Source organism: Caretta caretta, chromosome 10, assembly GCF_965140235.1.
Source record: "Caretta caretta isolate rCarCar2 chromosome 10, rCarCar1.hap1, whole genome shotgun sequence".
NCBI classification, from domain to species: Eukaryota; Metazoa; Chordata; order Testudines; family Cheloniidae; genus Caretta; species Caretta caretta.
Genome location: NC_134215.1, coordinates 52,419,923 through 52,439,934, shown reverse-complemented (window position 1 = coordinate 52,439,934; position 20,012 = coordinate 52,419,923). Strand labels below are relative to the sequence as shown.

The following is a 20,012-nucleotide window of genomic DNA, read 5'->3' as shown; positions in this document are numbered from 1 at the left end:
TAGCTTATCCTTCTGGTACTCTTGGTTAACCATATAGAATGTTCCATGCTGCAGCTTAAGTGAAACTGAAATCAGAGGAAGCTTGCTTACACTGGATTCGTATAACTTAGTATAGCTCTATTGAACTCAGAGCCACGCTGACTTACATCAGATGAAGATCTGGTCTGTTTTTTTAAGAAGACTATTTCTAATGCTTGTTCTTTGTCCGTCCTGTCTACCTCCTTCCCTGCTCTCACACATGCAGATGCTGAGGATGTTGCTATATGCCTGCTGCTGGCAAGGCTTTCAAAGAAAACTCTTACTAAGCAATGTCCTTGCATATGTTGTGGTTATAAATGGCTCAGTGGGTTCAGGGAGAGATCTTGCTTTTATTTTTTGGCTCAGCCCCAGGTTTTTATTTTTGCCGTTTTCATCTCATTTGGGCGTTGCTGTTGATCCTGTCTTTTAAATGTCCACTCCCACTCCCCAGTCAAGGAGATGGAATGTATAGACCTTTTGCAAACCTGCTGTCAGAGCTGCCCAAAAATCTGGTTAATGGTCTGCTGCAGTACCACTACTGGGTGCTCTCACCATGTTATCTTCTTTTCCCAAGTTGCTTTTATCAAATGAAGTACACACAATACAATTAGGTGACTTAACTTACCCTGGATGTCTCTACGGGGTCAGTGGGAGAGCACTATTCTATAACCCTTGCCTACAAGGAAATCAAGAGGAGGGGAAAATACCTGGCACTGTAATTTCATGGAGCAGAAGTTGGTGACTTTGTTGCAACTCACAGCATAATGAGAAGAATTCTGTAAAAATTATGTGGAATGTAAATCCTTTTCACTGCCGCTGGTATCTCTGCATTTATCTTCATGCCATTACATAGGAGTTTGGTTCCCTGAATTTAAGTTGCACAGGAACTCTGCATAATCCATTACAGAAATCAAGAATTTAATAGACTGTATAGTCTGTTCAAAGTGAAATCTCTGCCCTCTCCTTACCATCCATGTTTTGATCAGAGAACACAAGTATTAGTAGTTGTACAGCTGGCTGGTTTTGTTGTTTTGTTTTTTAAGTCGTTTGAAAAATTTCCAGACCTGGATAAGTTATGTACACTTTGGATTGCTGAAAGTGGGGGGTGGGGAGATTAAACTAGTCTTCAGAAGGGGAATATTAAGGGATTGGGAAGAAACTGGCATTTTGAAACCTAGACATTAAATAAAAGTGATTTCCAAGGTGAAGCTTGGACTCCCTTTGTGAGTATCATGTTCCATTCACACCAGAAAAGAATGTATTGGGAAACAAGTGAAAAAGTGCCCATAGACGAACAGAGTCCAAGCCCAAGAGCTATTTTTGTAGGTCATAGATGAAAATTGCTCAGCCTCGAGATGAATGTGATGCATTAGCTGGTGCTTTCGTCACAGTGCCCAAGTTCCATAGGCTGCCACTTTTGACATGCAGCCCATGTGTAATAAGAAGGGGGTGAGAATGATCAGCAATTCCAATTGTCGGATTGGACCTGTTCTGTAGTGCTAATATACATACAGTACTTTGTGCTATGCTTTGCTCACCAGACTGACAATACTCTTGGTGCAATGCCAATCATTGGTTCTCAACTTGTGATCTGTGTACTGCGGGTGGCACAGGAAAACCGGGCTCATAAGGTGGTCCAGGATCTCCTCCTTGGACCAAAATTGCTAAGCTGCTTTAAAACAATTTCCTCTCATTATCCATTTAAGCAATTGCTGCAGTTTCCACTGGGCTGTTGTACGATTTTGGCTAAGAGTGCAGCATTGTACATGTCGCACTGTCTATGACAACGTGGTCCTCAGTATTAAATTAAGTTACTGCTACCCATTTCTGAGCACTGAATTTAAGAAATCCTCATTAAAGGATTACACATATGTCACTTGTGTTGCAGCAGATCGTCAAATGGCAGCCATTGTATTTTTCCACATAGTGTTAAGCATCACCAATATTGTAGAAATCTTTGCTGTGTATAGCTACTGTACAAAACAAAGGGTTGCTCCTCTGAATGGTGTGGGCCATGTTGTGAAATCTGGTCAAGGGCTGATGACACCTTCACTAGTTTCTATACTGAGCGTCAAACTCAAGACCAAACAAAACTGGAAAAATGCAAAATACACATGACTGTCAGATTCGGGATTGCTCTAAAACATAAAATTCCTTAGCTTACAATTGTACTAACCTCTCTCTCTCTTTCTCTCGCTCTCTCTCTCTCACTCTCTCTGATATTCACAAAGCCATTCTTTCGTCTGTCTCTACTAGTTTTCCTCTACAGTTTTGTTAGTTGTGCACAGGTATCATGTCATATCTGAGTGCCAGAAGAAAGCAATGGAGAGACTCGTACATATCTCTGTCTCACACACACAAACTGTGTTAAATGAATATTCAAGTTGGAAAAAAAAATAGTATGGAACAAACCATGGCATTTGCTGACATATTTTTCATTCTGCTTCTGTCTTAGACCCTCCCACTCTCCCCACCCACTGCCCCTGTATCTGCAGAATCTTTTCAGTTGAATTTTCATATTCCATAGAAGATTAACTTTGAAGGCACGAGGCAGTGCTTATCAGTGAGATGTAGGATAGGTTCATATGATTTAAAATACTTTTAATTGCATCTGATGTAGTCTGCGTGATCAGGTATCGTTAGCAACATTCTTGATCTTTAATAAAAAAGATGGTTTTCAAAACACACATTTTTATTAGTGTCTATAATGCTGAGAGTCTGATCATCAAGCAGCCAAACACAACGTCCTCTAAAGTACACTCTGTCTAAACCAGGGCTTGTATAGTATTTGAAATGGTTGAAAAATTTAGTTCCACCCTCATTTGGTTATACAAAGTGGTAGTCAGGTTTGAGGGCCCATGCCATCGACTTCCCCATGGGGTTTCTGGCCAACACAGTTGCTACCGTTCTGTTTTTTATTCGGGGAGAGATGTTGGGTGGTTGTTTTTTTAATAATTTTTATTGTACTCTGAGCACAACAGTGCTACAGCCTGGCTTGCTAGGAAGTGGGTTTTAGGTGCTGCTGTTTCCTGACATTTCCAAGCATAGTGGTTGTGTGGCCAGGCTTAATTTTGAATTTGCACCATAACATTAGATCCAGAATAAAATAAACTGTCAAATAATTTACATTTATTATGCATCAGATTTCCTTTATGAACCAAAACTGTGCAAATGTCCTAGAAACTTGCCATCATGACAGGAAGATCCCACCTATAGCTTATGTGCTAAGTGACAAATGATTTGGACAGAGGGCTTATGTTTGAGGTGAGGATTACTGTTGACCAGTTTCACTTGGAGTCTCTTTCACTATGTTTTTCTCAGCAGGGGTTAGTATTGTATTAGGGTTAGTATTCTCCCCACCAAATACAATATTGCTCACTCACTCTGAAAGTACCAGCGGTGAGAGAAGTGGAAGAATATTTTGGGCTTGAAACTGCTTTTCATAGTGTACGGATGAATAAGACAAAATTGGAAATAATGGAAGTTAGTCAGTTTTCAAAATCTTTCTTTTTTTTTTTTCCCCCCTCCTTAGAGCGGTGACGGAGAGTATTAACCAGCTCATCACTCTGTGTACCCAACAGGCTCCGGGGCAGAAGGAGTGTGACAATGCTCTCAGAGAACTGGAGGTATGCTCAAGCTTGTGGTCTCATGGGGTGAACCTTCCTGTGCTGAAGATGTCGGTCAGGCTTTACATTTTCGTTTCCCTGTCTGAATAGCCGCTGTGTCATAGTCTCCCCCACTTGATATCTGTGGCAGAATTTTTTTCCCTCTAATTGTATATGAGATATGCAAAGAGCTTTCTAGTGGAGACAAACATAGCACAACTTCTACTGAGTTGGCGAAAGGGAGTTTACATTTTACCCCACATGACAGAGCAGCCGTATATAGGACTATAAAGATACCAGTCTCCACTGCAGCAGTTTGGAGGGTGCACACACAAGAGTCACTTTCAGAGGACATGGGGAGAAGGGTTTACACTAAGAAATCTTTCACTAAGATGGCTGATAGTACCCTGAAGGAAGCCGTGACATCTTAGCTTTTCTGCTGTGGCTCTGTGTAATTGGAAATCGATGATTCTGAAAGTCACATCTCAGAAAAGTAGATCACGAATTACTCCATGATTTTTATATTCCTCTAGACTTCTAATTCCTCATGTTTTCTTTATCTCAGTCTAGCTGAATGTCTTTCAACATTGTGTGGTCTAGTACACACACTCTATTGTGTTCTGCTACATGAGTGTTTTGACAATACCTCTGTAAATTGTAGTTAGTTTGCTCTTGCTGAAAGGCCAGGTGCGTACGTTAATATCAAACCAATCAGCACCTGCTCCAAAATGCTAGGCAATCGTGTGTGAAGCTAAGCTAAATTGGTGTTAAGTTACTTAGGCAGTTTATGTCAGCCTAAGTATGTCAGTGTCTACACTACGTCCTTGCTCCCGCTGCTGTAAGTGCCCTACTACACTGACATAATAACTCCACCTGCACAAGAGGTGTAGGGCTTCTGTCAGTGTAGTCAGGGTGACACAGTGTGTGTAGTTCTGAGGGAGGATGTTAATATTGTGGAGTTTGTGGAAAAAATCAGGTGTGTGCGGAAGGAAGCTGGCCCTTTGTGTGGTGAATGGTTTGAGGATGGTTTCTATGAATCCCAATATTCCTTGAGTAAAAGTGCCATGGGCAGATATGATTGGTCTGCCAGGGTTTTCTTCTTTGTGTATTTTGGGACACATGTGGAAGGTCCCTGGGATGGGTTTGTGGGGGATGAGTTTGTAGAGTTTCTCTTGGAGTTGTTTGGGGAAGGATTTGATGATGTCTTTAAGTTCATAGTTAAGTGGTGGTTTGGAGTGGGGGGATCTTTGAGTTCTGTATAGTAGGTGGTCTAGGAGAGTTGTCAGTTGGCCTTGTTAACTTAGTCATCACAGTCCAATAAAAGATATTACTTCACCCACCTGGTCTATAATATCCTGAGACCAACAAGGCTGAAACCACACTGCATATTACATTGTTCCTACACATGCACATGCTATTTTTGTCGTGATTCAAGACAAAAAATGAAAGGGCCGTGGGAAGTGTTTTTTCTTGGTACTTTAAGAATTCCCTCAGCATGACATTGGCTCCTCTTGTGCAGAGCTGATGTGATCAGCAGTGTGATGTGGCTTTCTGGCTGTGTTTGTAATGCTGATTACTGCCTTTCCATGCTGAGGCTTTCACTTTATGCCTACATTTTTTCCATCATTCCTTCTTCAGGCTAAAAAGAACAGATAAATTAATTAGATGCCTTAGATGCCACCAGTTCTGTTAGAAGCAAGGGCTTCTTAAATGATTGTAGAAGAGGTCATGATCCCTAAAGCCAAATGGTTTAGGATCTTGTAAGGAAAGGAGTGGGGTGGTACTAACACTCAAAACCAAATTTGGCCCTAATAAAAGTGGGTACAACACAGTGTAGTCTCATTTGACTCTCAGTTTGTTACAGTGTACTTGTAGAAATTGTTTCAAGCTACAGCATGTGACTTTGCCACAGTTCAGAGCTGCTGCCAGGAGAGATCCTCAGTTTTCATCTGTGGATGTGCCTTGTTCAGTGGAGCAAAGAGAATGAGTCTCTAAATCAGAAATGTTACGGTGCTGTGCTTTGTTTCTTCTCTTTATTAATTATATTATTTAGAAAAGGCATATTAACAGAGTTATTGGGAAATCTCAAATCCAGTGATTTTGTGTATTTTGGGTTGGCAACAAGCATCAAAATGCTTTGATTTTTGTTGGGAAGAGCGGGGAGGGAAGGAGAAGGATGTCACGATGATGAATTCAAGCTGAAATGCAACCAGTGCTAAGTGTGTTATAGTAGGTGTGGGAGTGGAGATATGGAGCTGTCACACTTTTAATAACAGTAACAGTTTCAGTGAATATTTGTAAGAACTCTCAGCAGTAAAAGTCCAAGGACGTTGCCCTGGCATTTTTACCACTAAACAAAACACTTTTTTCTTTTGCTTTTAAATTTCAAATCACCTGTGTACAGTACAGTTGTGCTTAAAGTCAATTTTTCTCCTTGATTTACTGCATGACCAGCAGGAGAGTGGGGTGGGAGGAGGTATTGTTTCATGGTCTCTGTGTATATAATGTCTTCTGCAGTTTCCACAGTATGCATCCGATGAAGTGAGCTGTAGCTCACGAAAGCTTATGCTCAAATAAATTGGTTAGTCTCTAAGGTGCCACAAGTACTCCTTTTCTTTTTGCAAATACAGACTAACACGGCTGTTACTCTGAAACCTGATGCATGACCAGTGTCTGGAAATATCAGTGAAGAGTGATATTTTTAATAACACAGACCAAGGAGAAAGTCAATGGAAAAACTTATAGGCTGATTACACAGCTCTTCCTTGATTCTTTGATCCCAAAGGAGGAGTGACGAGAGATGGGATTTAACTGGAGGAAAAAGCGATAGTAGAGCAGAAAGGAATTAAGCACTGAGTGAACAAATGAGGTCTCAGACCTGCTAGCACCCAGGTTGATGTGACTGGCAAGCTCTGATCAGAGTCCCTAGACACAAATAGCAAATATTAGCAGAGCTTTGGATGAAAATTTGAACAGTGCTTGCTCTCTTGCTGTCCCTGTCTTTGTTCATTACTGTTAATTATCCATTTCTGTGAGATTTGCCCATATTAATATAAAAGTCAAACTAGAAATGAGACTGACTGCCTGTAGCTTCTTCCATGTAAAATGGAACCATGTTGAGAAGACAGGTGACACCTCTCCAGAGACCTGTAAGGAGCAGGAGCCTGCTGGGAGGGAATCCTCAGCGAGGAGAGTTGCCAAGGTCTGTGGGCCTGGTGGGAGAGCTATAAGCAAGGGAAAGCTCTGATAAAGTGCTGCAAAGACTTGAGCCTATGGGAAAAGCTAGGTGGATGCTGAAGCCAGTTACCTACTGAAATGACTAATTTTGTCTGAGGAAGGCTAGGTGGAAGATTTGTGGTGTTTTGAACTTGGTTAATAACCCAGACTCTTGAAAAGAGACTGTTAGTGGGAAAACCCCTGCAGTGTGAAGTCCAGATGAACTTGGGCAGAAGGGGAAACAGAGGCAGCAGCAGGGTCTGAAGCCAGACCTAGGTAAACCTATAAGAAGCTTATAGGAGTGCCCATCAACATCAATAGGTGCTCCCCATTTCATTTTTATTATGGTTAAGCTATACGGGTGTTTCCCCATCACCTGCCTTTTTCTCTACCTCATTCACCCATTTCTCCTACTTGCCTCCTGAGGCTCCCTACAATAACTGGGAAGTATAGCGTTAGTAGAACTCAAGTGTTTCATCAGTGACTTAGGTATAGTGTCCACATACCCTGGGGCCTGCCCTGTGGATCAGATCAAGCAAAGCTGCACAGACTTTGTGCTTTCCCAGGAGTGTGGAGACCTTGTTTAACTCTCCCTAGGCAGATGGATGTGGCAAGTCACTCCTAGCACTTCAGGATAAGGAACAGACGGGAGGGTTTTTAGCAGCAGCAGTTGCATTTTAACTGTCAATCTGCTGTTCTGTTTTTTCACTCCTTCCTGTCATCTGTCCAGGGAGTCTTACAGCTCCTGTCTCTGGAGCAGTGAATATGTGGATAGAACATGATTTGCTCACTGCTACTCAGTAAATTGCTACGGAGGGGTGGAGCAGGGTATTTAAGTAGTCTAGGGGATAGAGAAAGAGGGGGGCAGGAAGCAACAGCAGAACAGTTGGCGGAAGAGATCTCTTGTTAACGCTGCCTTTTTCATACAGTAAGATAACTGACAGTAAAGTACTTAAAGGAAATGATCTTGACTGTAATTTTTAGGCTGTTACAAGACAGCAGACAAAGCATGGCTCAACTTCAGAAAAATGCTTTAGAGTTAGAAGTTAAGGTCTGATAAAAGATCTAACATTTAAATTCTTGCTCAGATTTCCTTTGCTGAAGAAAATCATGCAGCAAATCTTTCAGCTGTAGCCCCTTACTAACTTCCTATACTTCCTGATTTCACTCATGTTGGAAAGTGTGTTATACAGCTCATTGGGCTGTTATTCAGCTTCCGTTCTTGACTGTAAGCATGAAAATCAGCTTAAAAAAAACAATTTAAGCAAAAGAGGAGACTTGCCCTTTGGATATTTTTTTTTTATGTTGTGAGAATAGTTTTGTCCAAATATATTGATTCCTGTTTACAATATATGAAGTAGCTTCTCCCTTGGATAACTCTGTGCAGTACTCTCAAGGTCTGGGTTCACCGCAGGAGAAGGGCAACTCTTACTTAATTCTACTTGTCACATCAGTATTTTCCGATAGTATTTGACAGAGGGAACGGTGCTGGGAGGTTCTGTTGGCAGGGGAAAAAAATGCAAGCAGATGGTGCACTTACATTTAGCCAGGTGACTCTTTGTGTCTCCACACAGTAGGTAACAAGAGGTGGCAGCTTCTTGAATCAATGTTTTTATTCCCAGGAAGGCTCTGAGTTCAAAAGGGGGTTTGCCAGTTTGTGATATGGTAACACAGAGGAAAGTTTACAAATAGTCGGTTACTAAAATATCTACATACTGCAGTGTCTGGGAATCATATTTCTTTGCCTGAAGATAAAGAAACTAGGATGTGCAGATGTGTCCACTGGTTTAATTATTGTGTCCACTGGTTTAATTATTGTGGTGGTGTATTTGTCTGGCTCAGATCCGTGTTATAGCTACTGTAGTAACTGAAGCTGCTCTCCTTTCTTTCAGACAGTTAAGGGAATGCTGGATAACCCCAATGAACCTGTAAGCGACCTCTCATATTTTGATTGTATTGAAGGTGTTATGGAAAACTCCAAGGTAATTCTGTTACTCTACTTCCGTGTGTATGTGTTAAACAATTTCTAATCAATGGAGGGGTTTGCATGCTAATAAAATACATTGGAAAAAGAAAGTCTGCTTCTAGGAAAAATTCTTGTGCTCTAACTTTATGAAATTCTCTGGTAAAACTCCATTTGAGACTCTTGTGAGCAATCTTTATGCTGCTGTTTGGCTTGTTTGTTCATCTGAAGACCTACTGTGCTGATAGCATTTAGTGTCATGTGATTGCCTTGTGATATTGTCTGAGACCTAACTCACTAGCAATCCAAATACTTCGGGATACCAGCAAGTACTGTAAAATGTGGATTAATTTTAGCTATTTTATGTCCTGTGTTTAAACTAGAAAAAAATCATAATCTATGGGAAACAACTTTTTTAGTTTTAAAACTTCGTTTCCCCCCACCAGCCCCGCCAAAAAAGCTTGTGTTTATTGAGTAGCTTTGCCTATTGGAATAAACCTTTGTTCCAACTGTGATTCATACTGAAATTAGTTTTTCACTGTGTCTACTCCATGGCGGTTAATCAATTCTGTAAGTGTTAAAAGTTACCACTATATCACCGCAAAAGTATTTTACAGTGAAAATCTTACCACACTCTGGAAATCCTCCCCTGAAAGTTTTAGTGCATCTTCATTTTGACCTTTTCAGTGTGTGATGCATTGGAATAATCCCAAAATCTTCATAATCTAAAAGAAAAGGAGGATGCCTAATGCACTGGAACATGGAATTTGTTTGCTTTGCTGCTATACCAGAGACATTGCAAGCTAAAAAAAACCAAGCAAGATAGGCTTCGGTGGGACAAACACTAAAATGTTACAGGCATTCCAATGTTGGGACGTTTCCTGTATGCCAAGCTGCAAGTACTTTTTCCACTAAGTTTCAGCAAGTGTTTTGGGTCAGGCAAAGAGGCTGTGCTGAGTAGTTGCTTCTGCTCCTGTGTGCAGTCCAGGAAAGCTTGGAAAACACTGCCGTGTAGAGTGAAGTATACTGGGGGAATAATTTACCCTATTTTCAATTGTTAAGGTCCTTGGAGAGTCAATGGCAGGCATTTCCCAGAATGCCAAGACTGGGGATTTGCTGGTCTTTGGAGAATGTGTTGGAGTTGCTTCCAAGGCTCTTTGTGGTCTCACAGAGGCTGCAGCCCAGGTAACCACTTGTTCATGAAGCCTGTAAAACAAATATGAATCTGTTTGTTTCTGTATTGCTGTATCTTGTGTGTGTGAATATTTGAGCTTTCATTCCTGTTGGCCAAAGAATCAAAATATTTGCATTGTTCAGTGTTTTTCATCTTGGAAGAGTGGGACAGACATTAAGTAATACGGCATCACAGCACACTTGTGAGGTGAGGGAAGCAATATTATGCCTGTTTTGTATGGAGGGAGAATGAGGCAGGGAGGTTAAATGAGTTTCCCAAGTTTATAGAGGAAGTGTCAGAGCCATGCCATGAATTTGTGTGTTTGTACCTCCCAGTTCTATGCGCAGTCCCCAAGATCTTGCCCCCTCAGAACTAATTTAGTAGAAGGAAGCACAGGCAAGCCTGAGTTACTTGGAAGCTGGGTAACTTGAGCTTTGTGCCTTAAGCTAATCACAAAAAAATGCATTCTGGGGGTCATTTCTAATAATCAGCCCATGTCTTCAAACTATACATAATCGCATTCCCTTTTAGCAAAGGAAAAGAGATTATGGTAAATGTATGTTTTAGACCCATTACGACTGTCTGGATATTTTCTCAGTATCTAAGAAGCTTAAAATGTTGCAACATTCAGAGGTGTATTAATGTTGTTGGATCAGTCTGCCAAAATTGCATACTTCAAACCAGCCTGAGTCCCAAGTTATTGAGCTGCTCCCCCTGATGACCAAAAGCTATATTGCCTTCTCAGTGGAGGAGCCAACACTGAGGGACCATCCTATGCAGCTGCAAATTGCTCTGCTGTCCTCTTCCCCCTCCACTCCCCACACACAAAAATATAATTAATCTGTGACTGTGGGCTTCCTGGGCCCCACAGTTAGTCCTATCTGTAAAGGAAATCAGAAAGAAACCTCCGAATACAGCTTTGACTATATAAATAAATCCTGATCTCTGTGGTGAGAAGTGTAGAATCATTGTTTAAATAAAAACTGAGATTATCACTGACCATTTTGTGTCCTTACCTGGGGTGTAGCCTGCAGCTGGATGGGCCCTACAGTCAGCTCTAGAAACAAAGCATCTCTTTTGTGCTGTGACTAACACGTGTAACTTTATGCTTCATTGTACATTGAAGAGCATAGTTTTTTCATCATGGCGTGAAAAGGTGATGTGTGGGCAACTGTAGTCTTTAGTTTTCTATTCATAGCTGACTAAAATACTGGGCCCCTCAAAATCTGGCTGCTCTGGATGGATGAAAGTTACCTTGAACAGTCAGCATCAGAGTTCTTACCTGGCTACCCTAGGGATAAATCAGTTCTCCTTCGATGCTTATTGGATAATGAAGTATCTTTACCCTTTGGATTTTGCTGAGTAGTTTTGTTCAGGCTAATGAGATTTCACAAATCATATTACAGACACGCCAGCTTTTACATCCTACTACAGACTTGTTGCTAGGCATTTATTAATAGCAGCTTTGCTATATGACTTCTAACTACAGCCTGATCACCCTGTTCAATAAACATTTGGCTGGCTCATTAAACAGTTGGAATGGGTTTAGCATAATCTTCACATTTGCTTTTAATTTAATCTTGCTCCCTTTCTAGGCCGCTTACCTAGTTGGCATCTCAGATCCCAACAGTCAGGCTGGTCACCAGGGGCTTGTCGACCCTATCCAGTTTGCCAGGGCCAATCAGGCAATCCAGATGGCATGTCAGAATCTGGTGGATCCAGCAAGTAGCCCATCACAGGTAACTCTTTCCAGAGGATTGTAATGAGACCTTTTCTGAGTTTCATTAGGAGCCATCTGTTTGCTTTATATGGATGGTTGGTGAGGGGAAATACTCAGTTTGTGAACATAGAAAGGGTTTGAATCGCTGTTTGTTCAGAATTAGAATGTCATTACTACCTCATTCCTTTGCCTGGTTCTTCACCTCTTTTGTGCCATCTGTTTTTTCAGGTTTTATCAGCTGCCACAATAGTGGCCAAGCATACTTCTGCTTTGTGTAATGCTTGTCGTATTGCTTCATCGAAGACAGCCAACCCCGTTGCCAAGAGACATTTTGTGCAATCTGCTAAGGAGGTCGCAAACAGCACCGCCAACCTGGTGAAAACTATCAAGGTACACGTTCTCTTTCGTTATGCTTTCATTTCTCCTCTGCTCTGCTGAAACAGAAGATCTGGTTAACAGTAACTTCTTTCTCTTTGCAGTATGCTTTTTAAAATACTGTCATTCATAAGGAGCTCCCATCATAGACCAGAACCCCATTATGCTAGGTACTGTACAGACACACCTTGTGTAACCTGGAAAGCTGTAACACTTTAACTGTACTGGTATAGTTAAAGTGGCAAAGCCTCCTTAGTGTGGATGCAGTTATAAAGAAACTGTATAAAGAGTTATGAATCGCGCTACTGGCATAAAGGGGCTTTATAACATAGAGCTGTTCCCATATGGGAAGGGATATAAGCTAAACTGCTATTACACACACACACACACACACACACACACTTAAAAAGATTATTACAGTTGCAAAGTCAAGCACTCAAAATGCAAACTGTGAAACCTTAATTTGACCCCTTGTGCATATGCATTGTGATACAGTCTTTAATTACATGATCACATACCATTTTTTCCACAGGACTCCTGCCTCATTGAGTACATAGAATGAATGGTGCTCACTTAATGAGCAGCTGTTCAATATTGTTTTATCCTCCCCATTCAATGTGTGGCCCATACCTTATTTACTGTACATTATTAAACCACTGCTTTGAAGATAGAATTATTAATGTGTTCAGGGGCTTTTCTGCAGTGCTCATCACTATATTATCTGTGTGTTTCACACTCAGATGACATTAATTTATCTTCACAACACCCAGCAAATAAAGCAGGGGTCCTACAGACAACATTTTCCTTTGCTACACAGCTGTGATAGATCCTCAGAGCAGGTCTATCCTGTGCACAGGAAAGAGACGAGAAAAAATTGTACGTGATTGTGGAATTAAAGACTGTATCATGGTGTTATAAGCACATGGGAGACTAATTAAGATTGCACAGGCAACCTTTATCCTTGCAGCTCTTAACCTTTGAGTGCTTGCCTTCGTAACCTTAACAAAATGTTCTTTTAACATAGTTTTGTATGTGTAATTCCCTAGTTCTTTGGTATTTTTTACATGAAAGAACAGGATGGACCTGCTACAAGGATGGAAAGTTTCATCCCAAACAGTTAAAGTTTGGCAAAGTTATAAGCAACTAAAATCAGGGTCTTATAATGGGAAGTGTTGGGCAACCTTAATAAGAGGAGAGACTAGATTAATAGATTTTAAGGCCAGAAAGGACCTTTGTGATCATTTGGTTTGACATCCAGTATAGAGCAGGCCATAGAACTTCCCCCAAAATAATTCCTAGAGCATATCAGCTATGCTTATTATAGGCACATGTATACTTGCGCTTGTACTTGTATATCAGTAAAACATCATACCCCAAGTGGCATAGTAATACTGGTACAACTTTCAAGTGTAGACCAGGCCTAAATGCTTTTGCTGCATATGAAACAGGTGACCTCTGCAATTCTCGCTATTAGTTGTCTGGAATCCAGGGTTTGAGGTTGGTGACACCCTCTCAGGGACTCCACTTGTGTATCGGAAATAACACTCAAAATTGAGAGAGACTAGCTCGTTTCAGAGTTGAAATATACAAGCTAAAAATAAGATTTAGCTTTTGTTAAATGTCAACCATTTCTTTTTCTAAATACCTCCCTGAGTTCCGGTAGGAAGCGGTTTCTCTTCTTGTGAGAAGGAATGAAGCTTGTGAGAAACCTCGGAATCACGAATCTGAATCTTTCAGTAAGCCATTAGATGGCCTGCTGCTAAAATTCTTGTAAAACAGCTAGATTCAGAGGACTTGATTTTGTTATGATTCTCCACTGAAGCTGCTTTCATGTTGAGCTGTTTCCTGCGAGATTATGAAGGAGATGAGTTCACTTATGTGGGAATGAGTCAATAACAGCTATGAAGACAAATGTCTGGTTTAGAGGTTTTAGTTTCTAAGAAAAGGATCAACTTGTTAGCAACTTCCACCTCTGTGGACTTGAGGTATTAAAACATGATTTATGGGAAGTCATCAGAGTGCAATTATTTTAAGCTTTTTTCCTGTTCTTCGTAGCAGCACAGCTGCTTTGGGTTTGGGGTCAATAATCATATGAATAAGTGAAGAAACATACTGTGTTAAATTTTACTTCTTTTTTCTAAAGTGTTAAGATCAGTCTTGTGTCTGGAGGAACTTTCAAATCTCTTTGCAAATCTCAAATGTTATAAATGTTTTGAAAGTTACAGTGAATTAAACCATCTTCCTTCAGTATATGACCCTGCTGAGCCTTTACAAATGGGCTCTTGCATGCCAGAGACTAATTGCCATGTTCTTTGCCAGGCCCTGGACGGTGATTTCTCTGAAGATAACCGCAATAAGTGTAGAATTGCGACTGCACCTTTGATTGAAGCTGTGGAAAATCTGACAGCATTTGCTTCCAATCCAGAGTTTGTCAGTATACCAGCCCAGATCAGCATGGAGGTAGATAGAGAGTTTTATTTGTATCACAAAGTAACCACGTGAGGTGCTCTCCTGCCCTCAAGTTAGCTTTATTATCAAAGTTAAAATGTAGAGTTAAACTTTTGTAACCAGGAAAACCTTTGAAGAACTTGATCCTACATTGAGTTCCATGTGGGCAAGCAGAACTCATTGCAGGATCAGGACTTATGATCCCAAATCAGGAACAACATTTATGTGGATTTAAAACTGGGGGTCGGGACCCCTCAGGGAGTTGCGAGGTTATTACATGGGGCGGGGTCGTGAGCTGTCAGCCGCCAACCCAAGCCCCGCTTTGGATCCAGCATTTCTAATGGTGTTAAATATATTAAGTGTTTTTAATTTATAAGAGGGGGTCACACTCAGAGCCTTGCTATGTGAAAGGGGTCACCAGTACAAAAGTTTGAGAACCACTGATTTAAAGTAACAAGTGATACACTGTCAACCAAAGGAGTGAATAATCCTTTATTTTTCTTACTTGGCCAGTCCTGTATTCAAGATTCCTTCTTTTCCCTTAAGAATTGCTTACAGCAGAGATACGTGAAACATAGTTTTTCCCACCTTCCCTGTACAACTGATAACCTGCGACAAAAGCTCATTCCTGGTTGAAACCTCTGCCCTCACTGAAGGGCTGATCTCATCTGCCAGGCTGCATTCCTTGAGTTCCTTCGTATGGACCTCTTGCAGGCAGTGCTCTCTTTCAGTTAATCACTGACCTTGAATTTCGTACAAGCATGACAAGCCTTGTGATGCTGCGATAACAACTTTTATCTCTTGTTGCTAGCATGTGGTACAATGTGGTACTAATGACTTGCACGTTGTGTCAGATACTTCTCACCATCTGGGGAAGTCATAAATCTGCCAGGTTTCAAAGCCAGCATTACAATTTAAAATGAAATTATCACTTAGCATGCACTGAATGGCTTACGTGACAGTCCCGCGTCTGGATCAAGTGGTGGGAATTTGTGCTGACAAGAAGTAGTTTTTTGTGGGGAGTTATGTTTCACAAAACAAAACCATTTAACGTTTTGGGAGACTAAAGCTCGTTCAAAACTATGTAAAATCCCATTGTAACAGAGCTTATATAGCATTGCAGACATGTTCAGAGTTGATTTGCAAACTGTTTCCTGCTTTCAGTGGCCTCATCCCAAACTGGAGACAGCAGAAGCAGAGGATTCAGTAATTATGTCTGTCCGGATCCACATGTTGTGGGACTTAATGTAGGCTTGGGGCCTGCCCCCTCCAGGCCTGTTGTAGTTGGTGTTTCTAGCTTGCTGGCATCCAATCAGGATATTAGGTACAAATATTGTAACCCAGTTACAATATTATAGGCCATATTCAACTAATCCTCTGAGAAGGCATGTTTGCCTATATCTCATAATGGTTACAACTGGCTATCATGCTGCTAAATTATACCCACCAGTTCTCCATTTGGCAGGAGTCATGGGCTTCTCTTTTCACTTGAATGTATCCTCTTTGCTAATCTGAAAGTGGTCTCCTTAATTACAGCAAACAGAAAATTAGCCAGATTTTTTTGCTTTCTACAGTGAATTTACTGCAGTGACTTCTCCCCGTCTAATATTACGTGATGGTGCAGATCTTGATGATCTACGCATGCCCTAAATAGAACCAGTTCTTCAGGAGCAAAATAAATTGACAAGTTCCAAGGGTGACTTACAAATGTTCTGCATTTCCTGTTAGTGCGGGAGAGATGAATAGTTCAGTGTTACGTTCAGTCCTCCCTCAATACATGTCTTTGTTAGAATGCAGGCAAGTCCAAGCGTTTGCCACTCGTTTTGAAGAAGATTCTAATTCTGTTCCTTGTGCATGTGTCTTGCTGCTCTTTTGATCACAGGGATCTCGAGCACAGGAGCCAATTCTGATTTCCGCCAAGACGATGTTGGAGAGCTCAGCTTTATTGATCAAAACTGCTCGTTCGCTGGCCATCAATCCAAAAGATCCACCTACCTGGTCTATACTTGCTGGGCATTCACACACGGTTTCAGATTCAATTAAGAGTCTGATCACTTCCATTAGGTGTGTTTTCTGTCATAACTTTTTTTTAATCTTCCACTTTCATGCCGTAATGCCCCAGCACCTTATCCAGTATGTAGAATGAAATGGTGGTACCTAGTGGCCCATGCTGCCATTGTCATTTTATCGATGAAAACCATGTAAAGGGACTTGAACATCATTTGCTTTCCATAGAGCAAAAGTTTCTTATCCTATAAGAGTAAGTCATGGATAGTTGAAGGGACAGAGGGAGCTGTGGTAAGAGAGTTATTTTTTCTCTATTGCCCTCCATTGTTTTATTCATTCTTCAAAGCTTGAAAATGAAATTTAATTTCTTAGCAGCTTGTACCTTTGTCTGTTTGACAAACATTGATTGCATTCTATGGAGCACAAGGTCTCTCTGTTTATACTTGGTGTGCAATCATCATTGATGATTGCACAGCTCTGGAAAGTGGGGGTTTTGCCAAGTTCCTCCTTTTATTGAGTTTAAAGCAAATAGAGCAGAAAATATGGTAGGGCCTATGTAAATTGTAACATATTTAAAACACACTTAGCAGTATTCAGAACATGGAAAACATTCCCTACAAATTGACAATAATTTTGAGGCAAATCAAATGGGATGTCTAGGGATCTGATTCAGCAAAGCACATTCTGAAATGCTTAGCTATATCAGGACCAAAGTAACTTAAATGTTGTTAAAGCGGCAAAGAGTCCTGTGGCACCTTATAGACGAACAGACATATTGGAGCATAAGCTTTTCGTAGGTCGCATGCATCCGACAAAGTGGGTATTCACTCAGGAAAGCTTATTCTTCAATACGTCTGTTAGTCTATAGGGTGCCACAGGACTCTTTGCCGCTTTTACAGATCCAGACTAACACAGCTACCCCTCTGATATTTGAATGTTGTTCTCTACTACGGTTTTTTTTCCTGTTTACTTTATAAGATTGTTCTTGCATGTGTGCGCGCACGCGTGCCTTAATTTTAGAAGAAGCACTAAATCTCCTTTGTATACAAACTTAAACACACTTGAAAAGAGGGATTACATTATGTATTCTAACTCTTAATGGAACTGGGTACTGAGTGAATAAACTGTATGTTGGTGGCTGTGTATTAGCATCTAAGTTAATATTGTCCTTTCATGATTTTATACTTCAACCAGAAACTGCCAGTCTAGATTAAAGTCCCCACAGATTAATTTCCATTAAAATGTATTTGCATTTGAGAGTAAAAAAAGTAAAACTTGAGAGTAAAGAAGGAGTTCTTCATGGAGCTATTGGCTGATTTCTCCCCTGCATTCAACAGAAGGTGAGAGGCTTTGTTCATCTGTCTCAGTTGCTCCTTAAGTCCTGCTTATTCAAGTCCTCTGCCATGGCCACCTTAGGAGGGCTCTTTTCTGAGGTGGCTAGTGCAGCTACTTATTCACCTGGGAGAGTATCCTGGTTCTGCTTCATTAAAAGCTCCCTTTTTTTGCTTACATGCCACAAAACATCCAGAATATCTCAGCTATTTATGACAGGTTTCAGAGTAGCAGCCGTGTTAGTCTGTATCCGCAAAAGGAATAGGAGTACTTGTCTCTGAGGTGCCACAAGTACTCCTCTTCTTTCAGCTATTTATGTATATCAAACCCTTATTGGTACAACAAACCTAGTTCTCTTCCTTGCTGATTATATGAGCAATATATGAGTGAATTATATGAGCAATATATGAGGCAAGTGGAGCTGATTAGGCTCCACTTGCCTCATATATTGTCTATTAATGAAATGCGTTTGTGTGTGAATTCATGAATGAGGACCTTCTTCAACCTTGAATTACCCTATCTTCTTTTTGTTTCAGGGACAAAGCCCCGGGCCAGAGAGAATGTGATTACTCCATTGATGGAATCAATAGATGTATTAGAGATATTGAGCAGGCTTCCCTTGCAGCAGTCAGTCAGAACTTGGCCACAAGGGATGACATCTCAGTTGAGGTAAGGCAGACTGCACTGTAACTGAGTAAAATTAAGCACTCCTACTTGTCTTTTGCTTTCCTTCATATCAGAAGGAAAACATTGGAACTAGGAACTGTGTGGAGGCAGCACAGACTGCCCTCAGGGTAGAAATTTTCCCATTAGAAGGCTCTTATGGCAAATTCACAGATTTGTTCATGGGGAGACTGATTTCTGGCCTAATCTGGGGTGTTTAATGGTGGTGTTAATAGGGCTTTATGATAGGGAAGGTAGTGAGGCAAAATAAAATTTGGGATGACATTGATGTTTACCTACTGGGGAATGGAGCTTGCTTAAATTGTGTATAAGATTATAAGATGGGGAAAAAGCAAAGGAATAAGAAATGCAGATGAAATGAGTGTTTTGTTAAGGGTGGATGGCTAGATGCGATTTAGCAGCTCATCAGAGTAGGCCTCAGGGACATCATTTTTGCATATTTGCTTTTGTGCCTTAATACTAAGATATCATACATTGATCAACTGCTTCAGTAAATTGAACAGCAGACAGCACAGTCCCAAGCTAAGCATTCCACATTGCAAGTGTTCAATATATTCATGAGAGAAAAGCTACTAACAATTACTCATAGCATGTAGTGAGCACTCTGAGTGATAAACTTCATATTTTAAGTAAAGTTTCCTCATTAATAGTAAATGTTATCATTGTCCCTGTCTCCTACGCAAAACAGCTTTTCATTTTCTTCCAATTTTAATGAAATTGGTATGAAATCCTTCTCTCTCAAATTTGCCCTCTTGCATTTGCAAGAGTGGTTGTGTATTTTCAAGCTAAGCAGCAATGCTAGATACACCACTTAAACTTTCATCTTACTGGAGTGACTCATAAGAAATAAAAGTGTATAAAGTTACCACAAAAGTGGGGTTTTTTTAAAAACAACTTAATTCCTCTTTCCTCTTGTTAAAAATGTCCATCCTGTTTTGCTAATAGTGCTTATTCAAACTCCCAAAACTATCAAGCTACCAAGTCTTATTTAAAGCAATATGTAAATAAAGCAAATCATAAAGATGGTGTTTGCAAAAAGAAAAGGAGTACTTGTGGCACCTTAGAGACTAACCAATTTATTTGAGCGTAAGCTTTCGTGAGCCACAGCTCACTTCATCGGATGCATACTGTGGAAAGTGTAGAAGATCTTTTTATACACACAAAGCATGAAAAAATACCTCCCCCCACCCCACTCTCCTGCTGGTAATAGCTTATCTAAAGTGATCACTCTCCTTACAATGTGTATGATAATCAAGTTGGGCTATTTCCAGCACAAATCCAGGTTTTCTCTCTCCCTCTCCCTCTCCCTCCCCCTCCCCCTCCCCCCCCCACCACACACACACATACACAGACCCACTCTCCTGTTGGTAATAGCTTATCTAAAGTGACCACTCTCTTTACAATGTGTATGATAATCAAGGTGGGCCATTTCCAGCACAAATCCAGGGTCTGGGGGGGGGGGGGAAGGAA

General features: G+C 40.8%; 1 protein-coding gene across 4 annotated transcripts in view; it reads left to right on the top strand.

Annotated features, from left to right (window-relative positions):
- The window catches only part of TLN2 (talin 2), a 347,160-nt gene that overhangs the window by 239,781 nt on the left and 87,367 nt on the right, over nucleotides 1-20,012 (top strand). For all 4 annotated transcript variants that reach the window (XM_048866513.2, XM_048866512.2, XM_048866511.2 and 1 more), the window contains 8 exons: nucleotides 3,551-3,644; nucleotides 8,732-8,821; nucleotides 9,865-9,987; nucleotides 11,572-11,715; nucleotides 11,925-12,086; nucleotides 14,391-14,531; nucleotides 16,402-16,583; nucleotides 18,395-18,527. In XM_048866513.2, coding sequence (XP_048722470.2) covers nucleotides 3,551-3,644; nucleotides 8,732-8,821; nucleotides 9,865-9,987; nucleotides 11,572-11,715; nucleotides 11,925-12,086; nucleotides 14,391-14,531; nucleotides 16,402-16,583; nucleotides 18,395-18,527 — 1,069 coding nt within the window. The remainder of the gene's footprint in view (nucleotides 1-3,550; nucleotides 3,645-8,731; nucleotides 8,822-9,864; nucleotides 9,988-11,571; nucleotides 11,716-11,924; nucleotides 12,087-14,390; nucleotides 14,532-16,401; nucleotides 16,584-18,394; nucleotides 18,528-20,012) is intronic.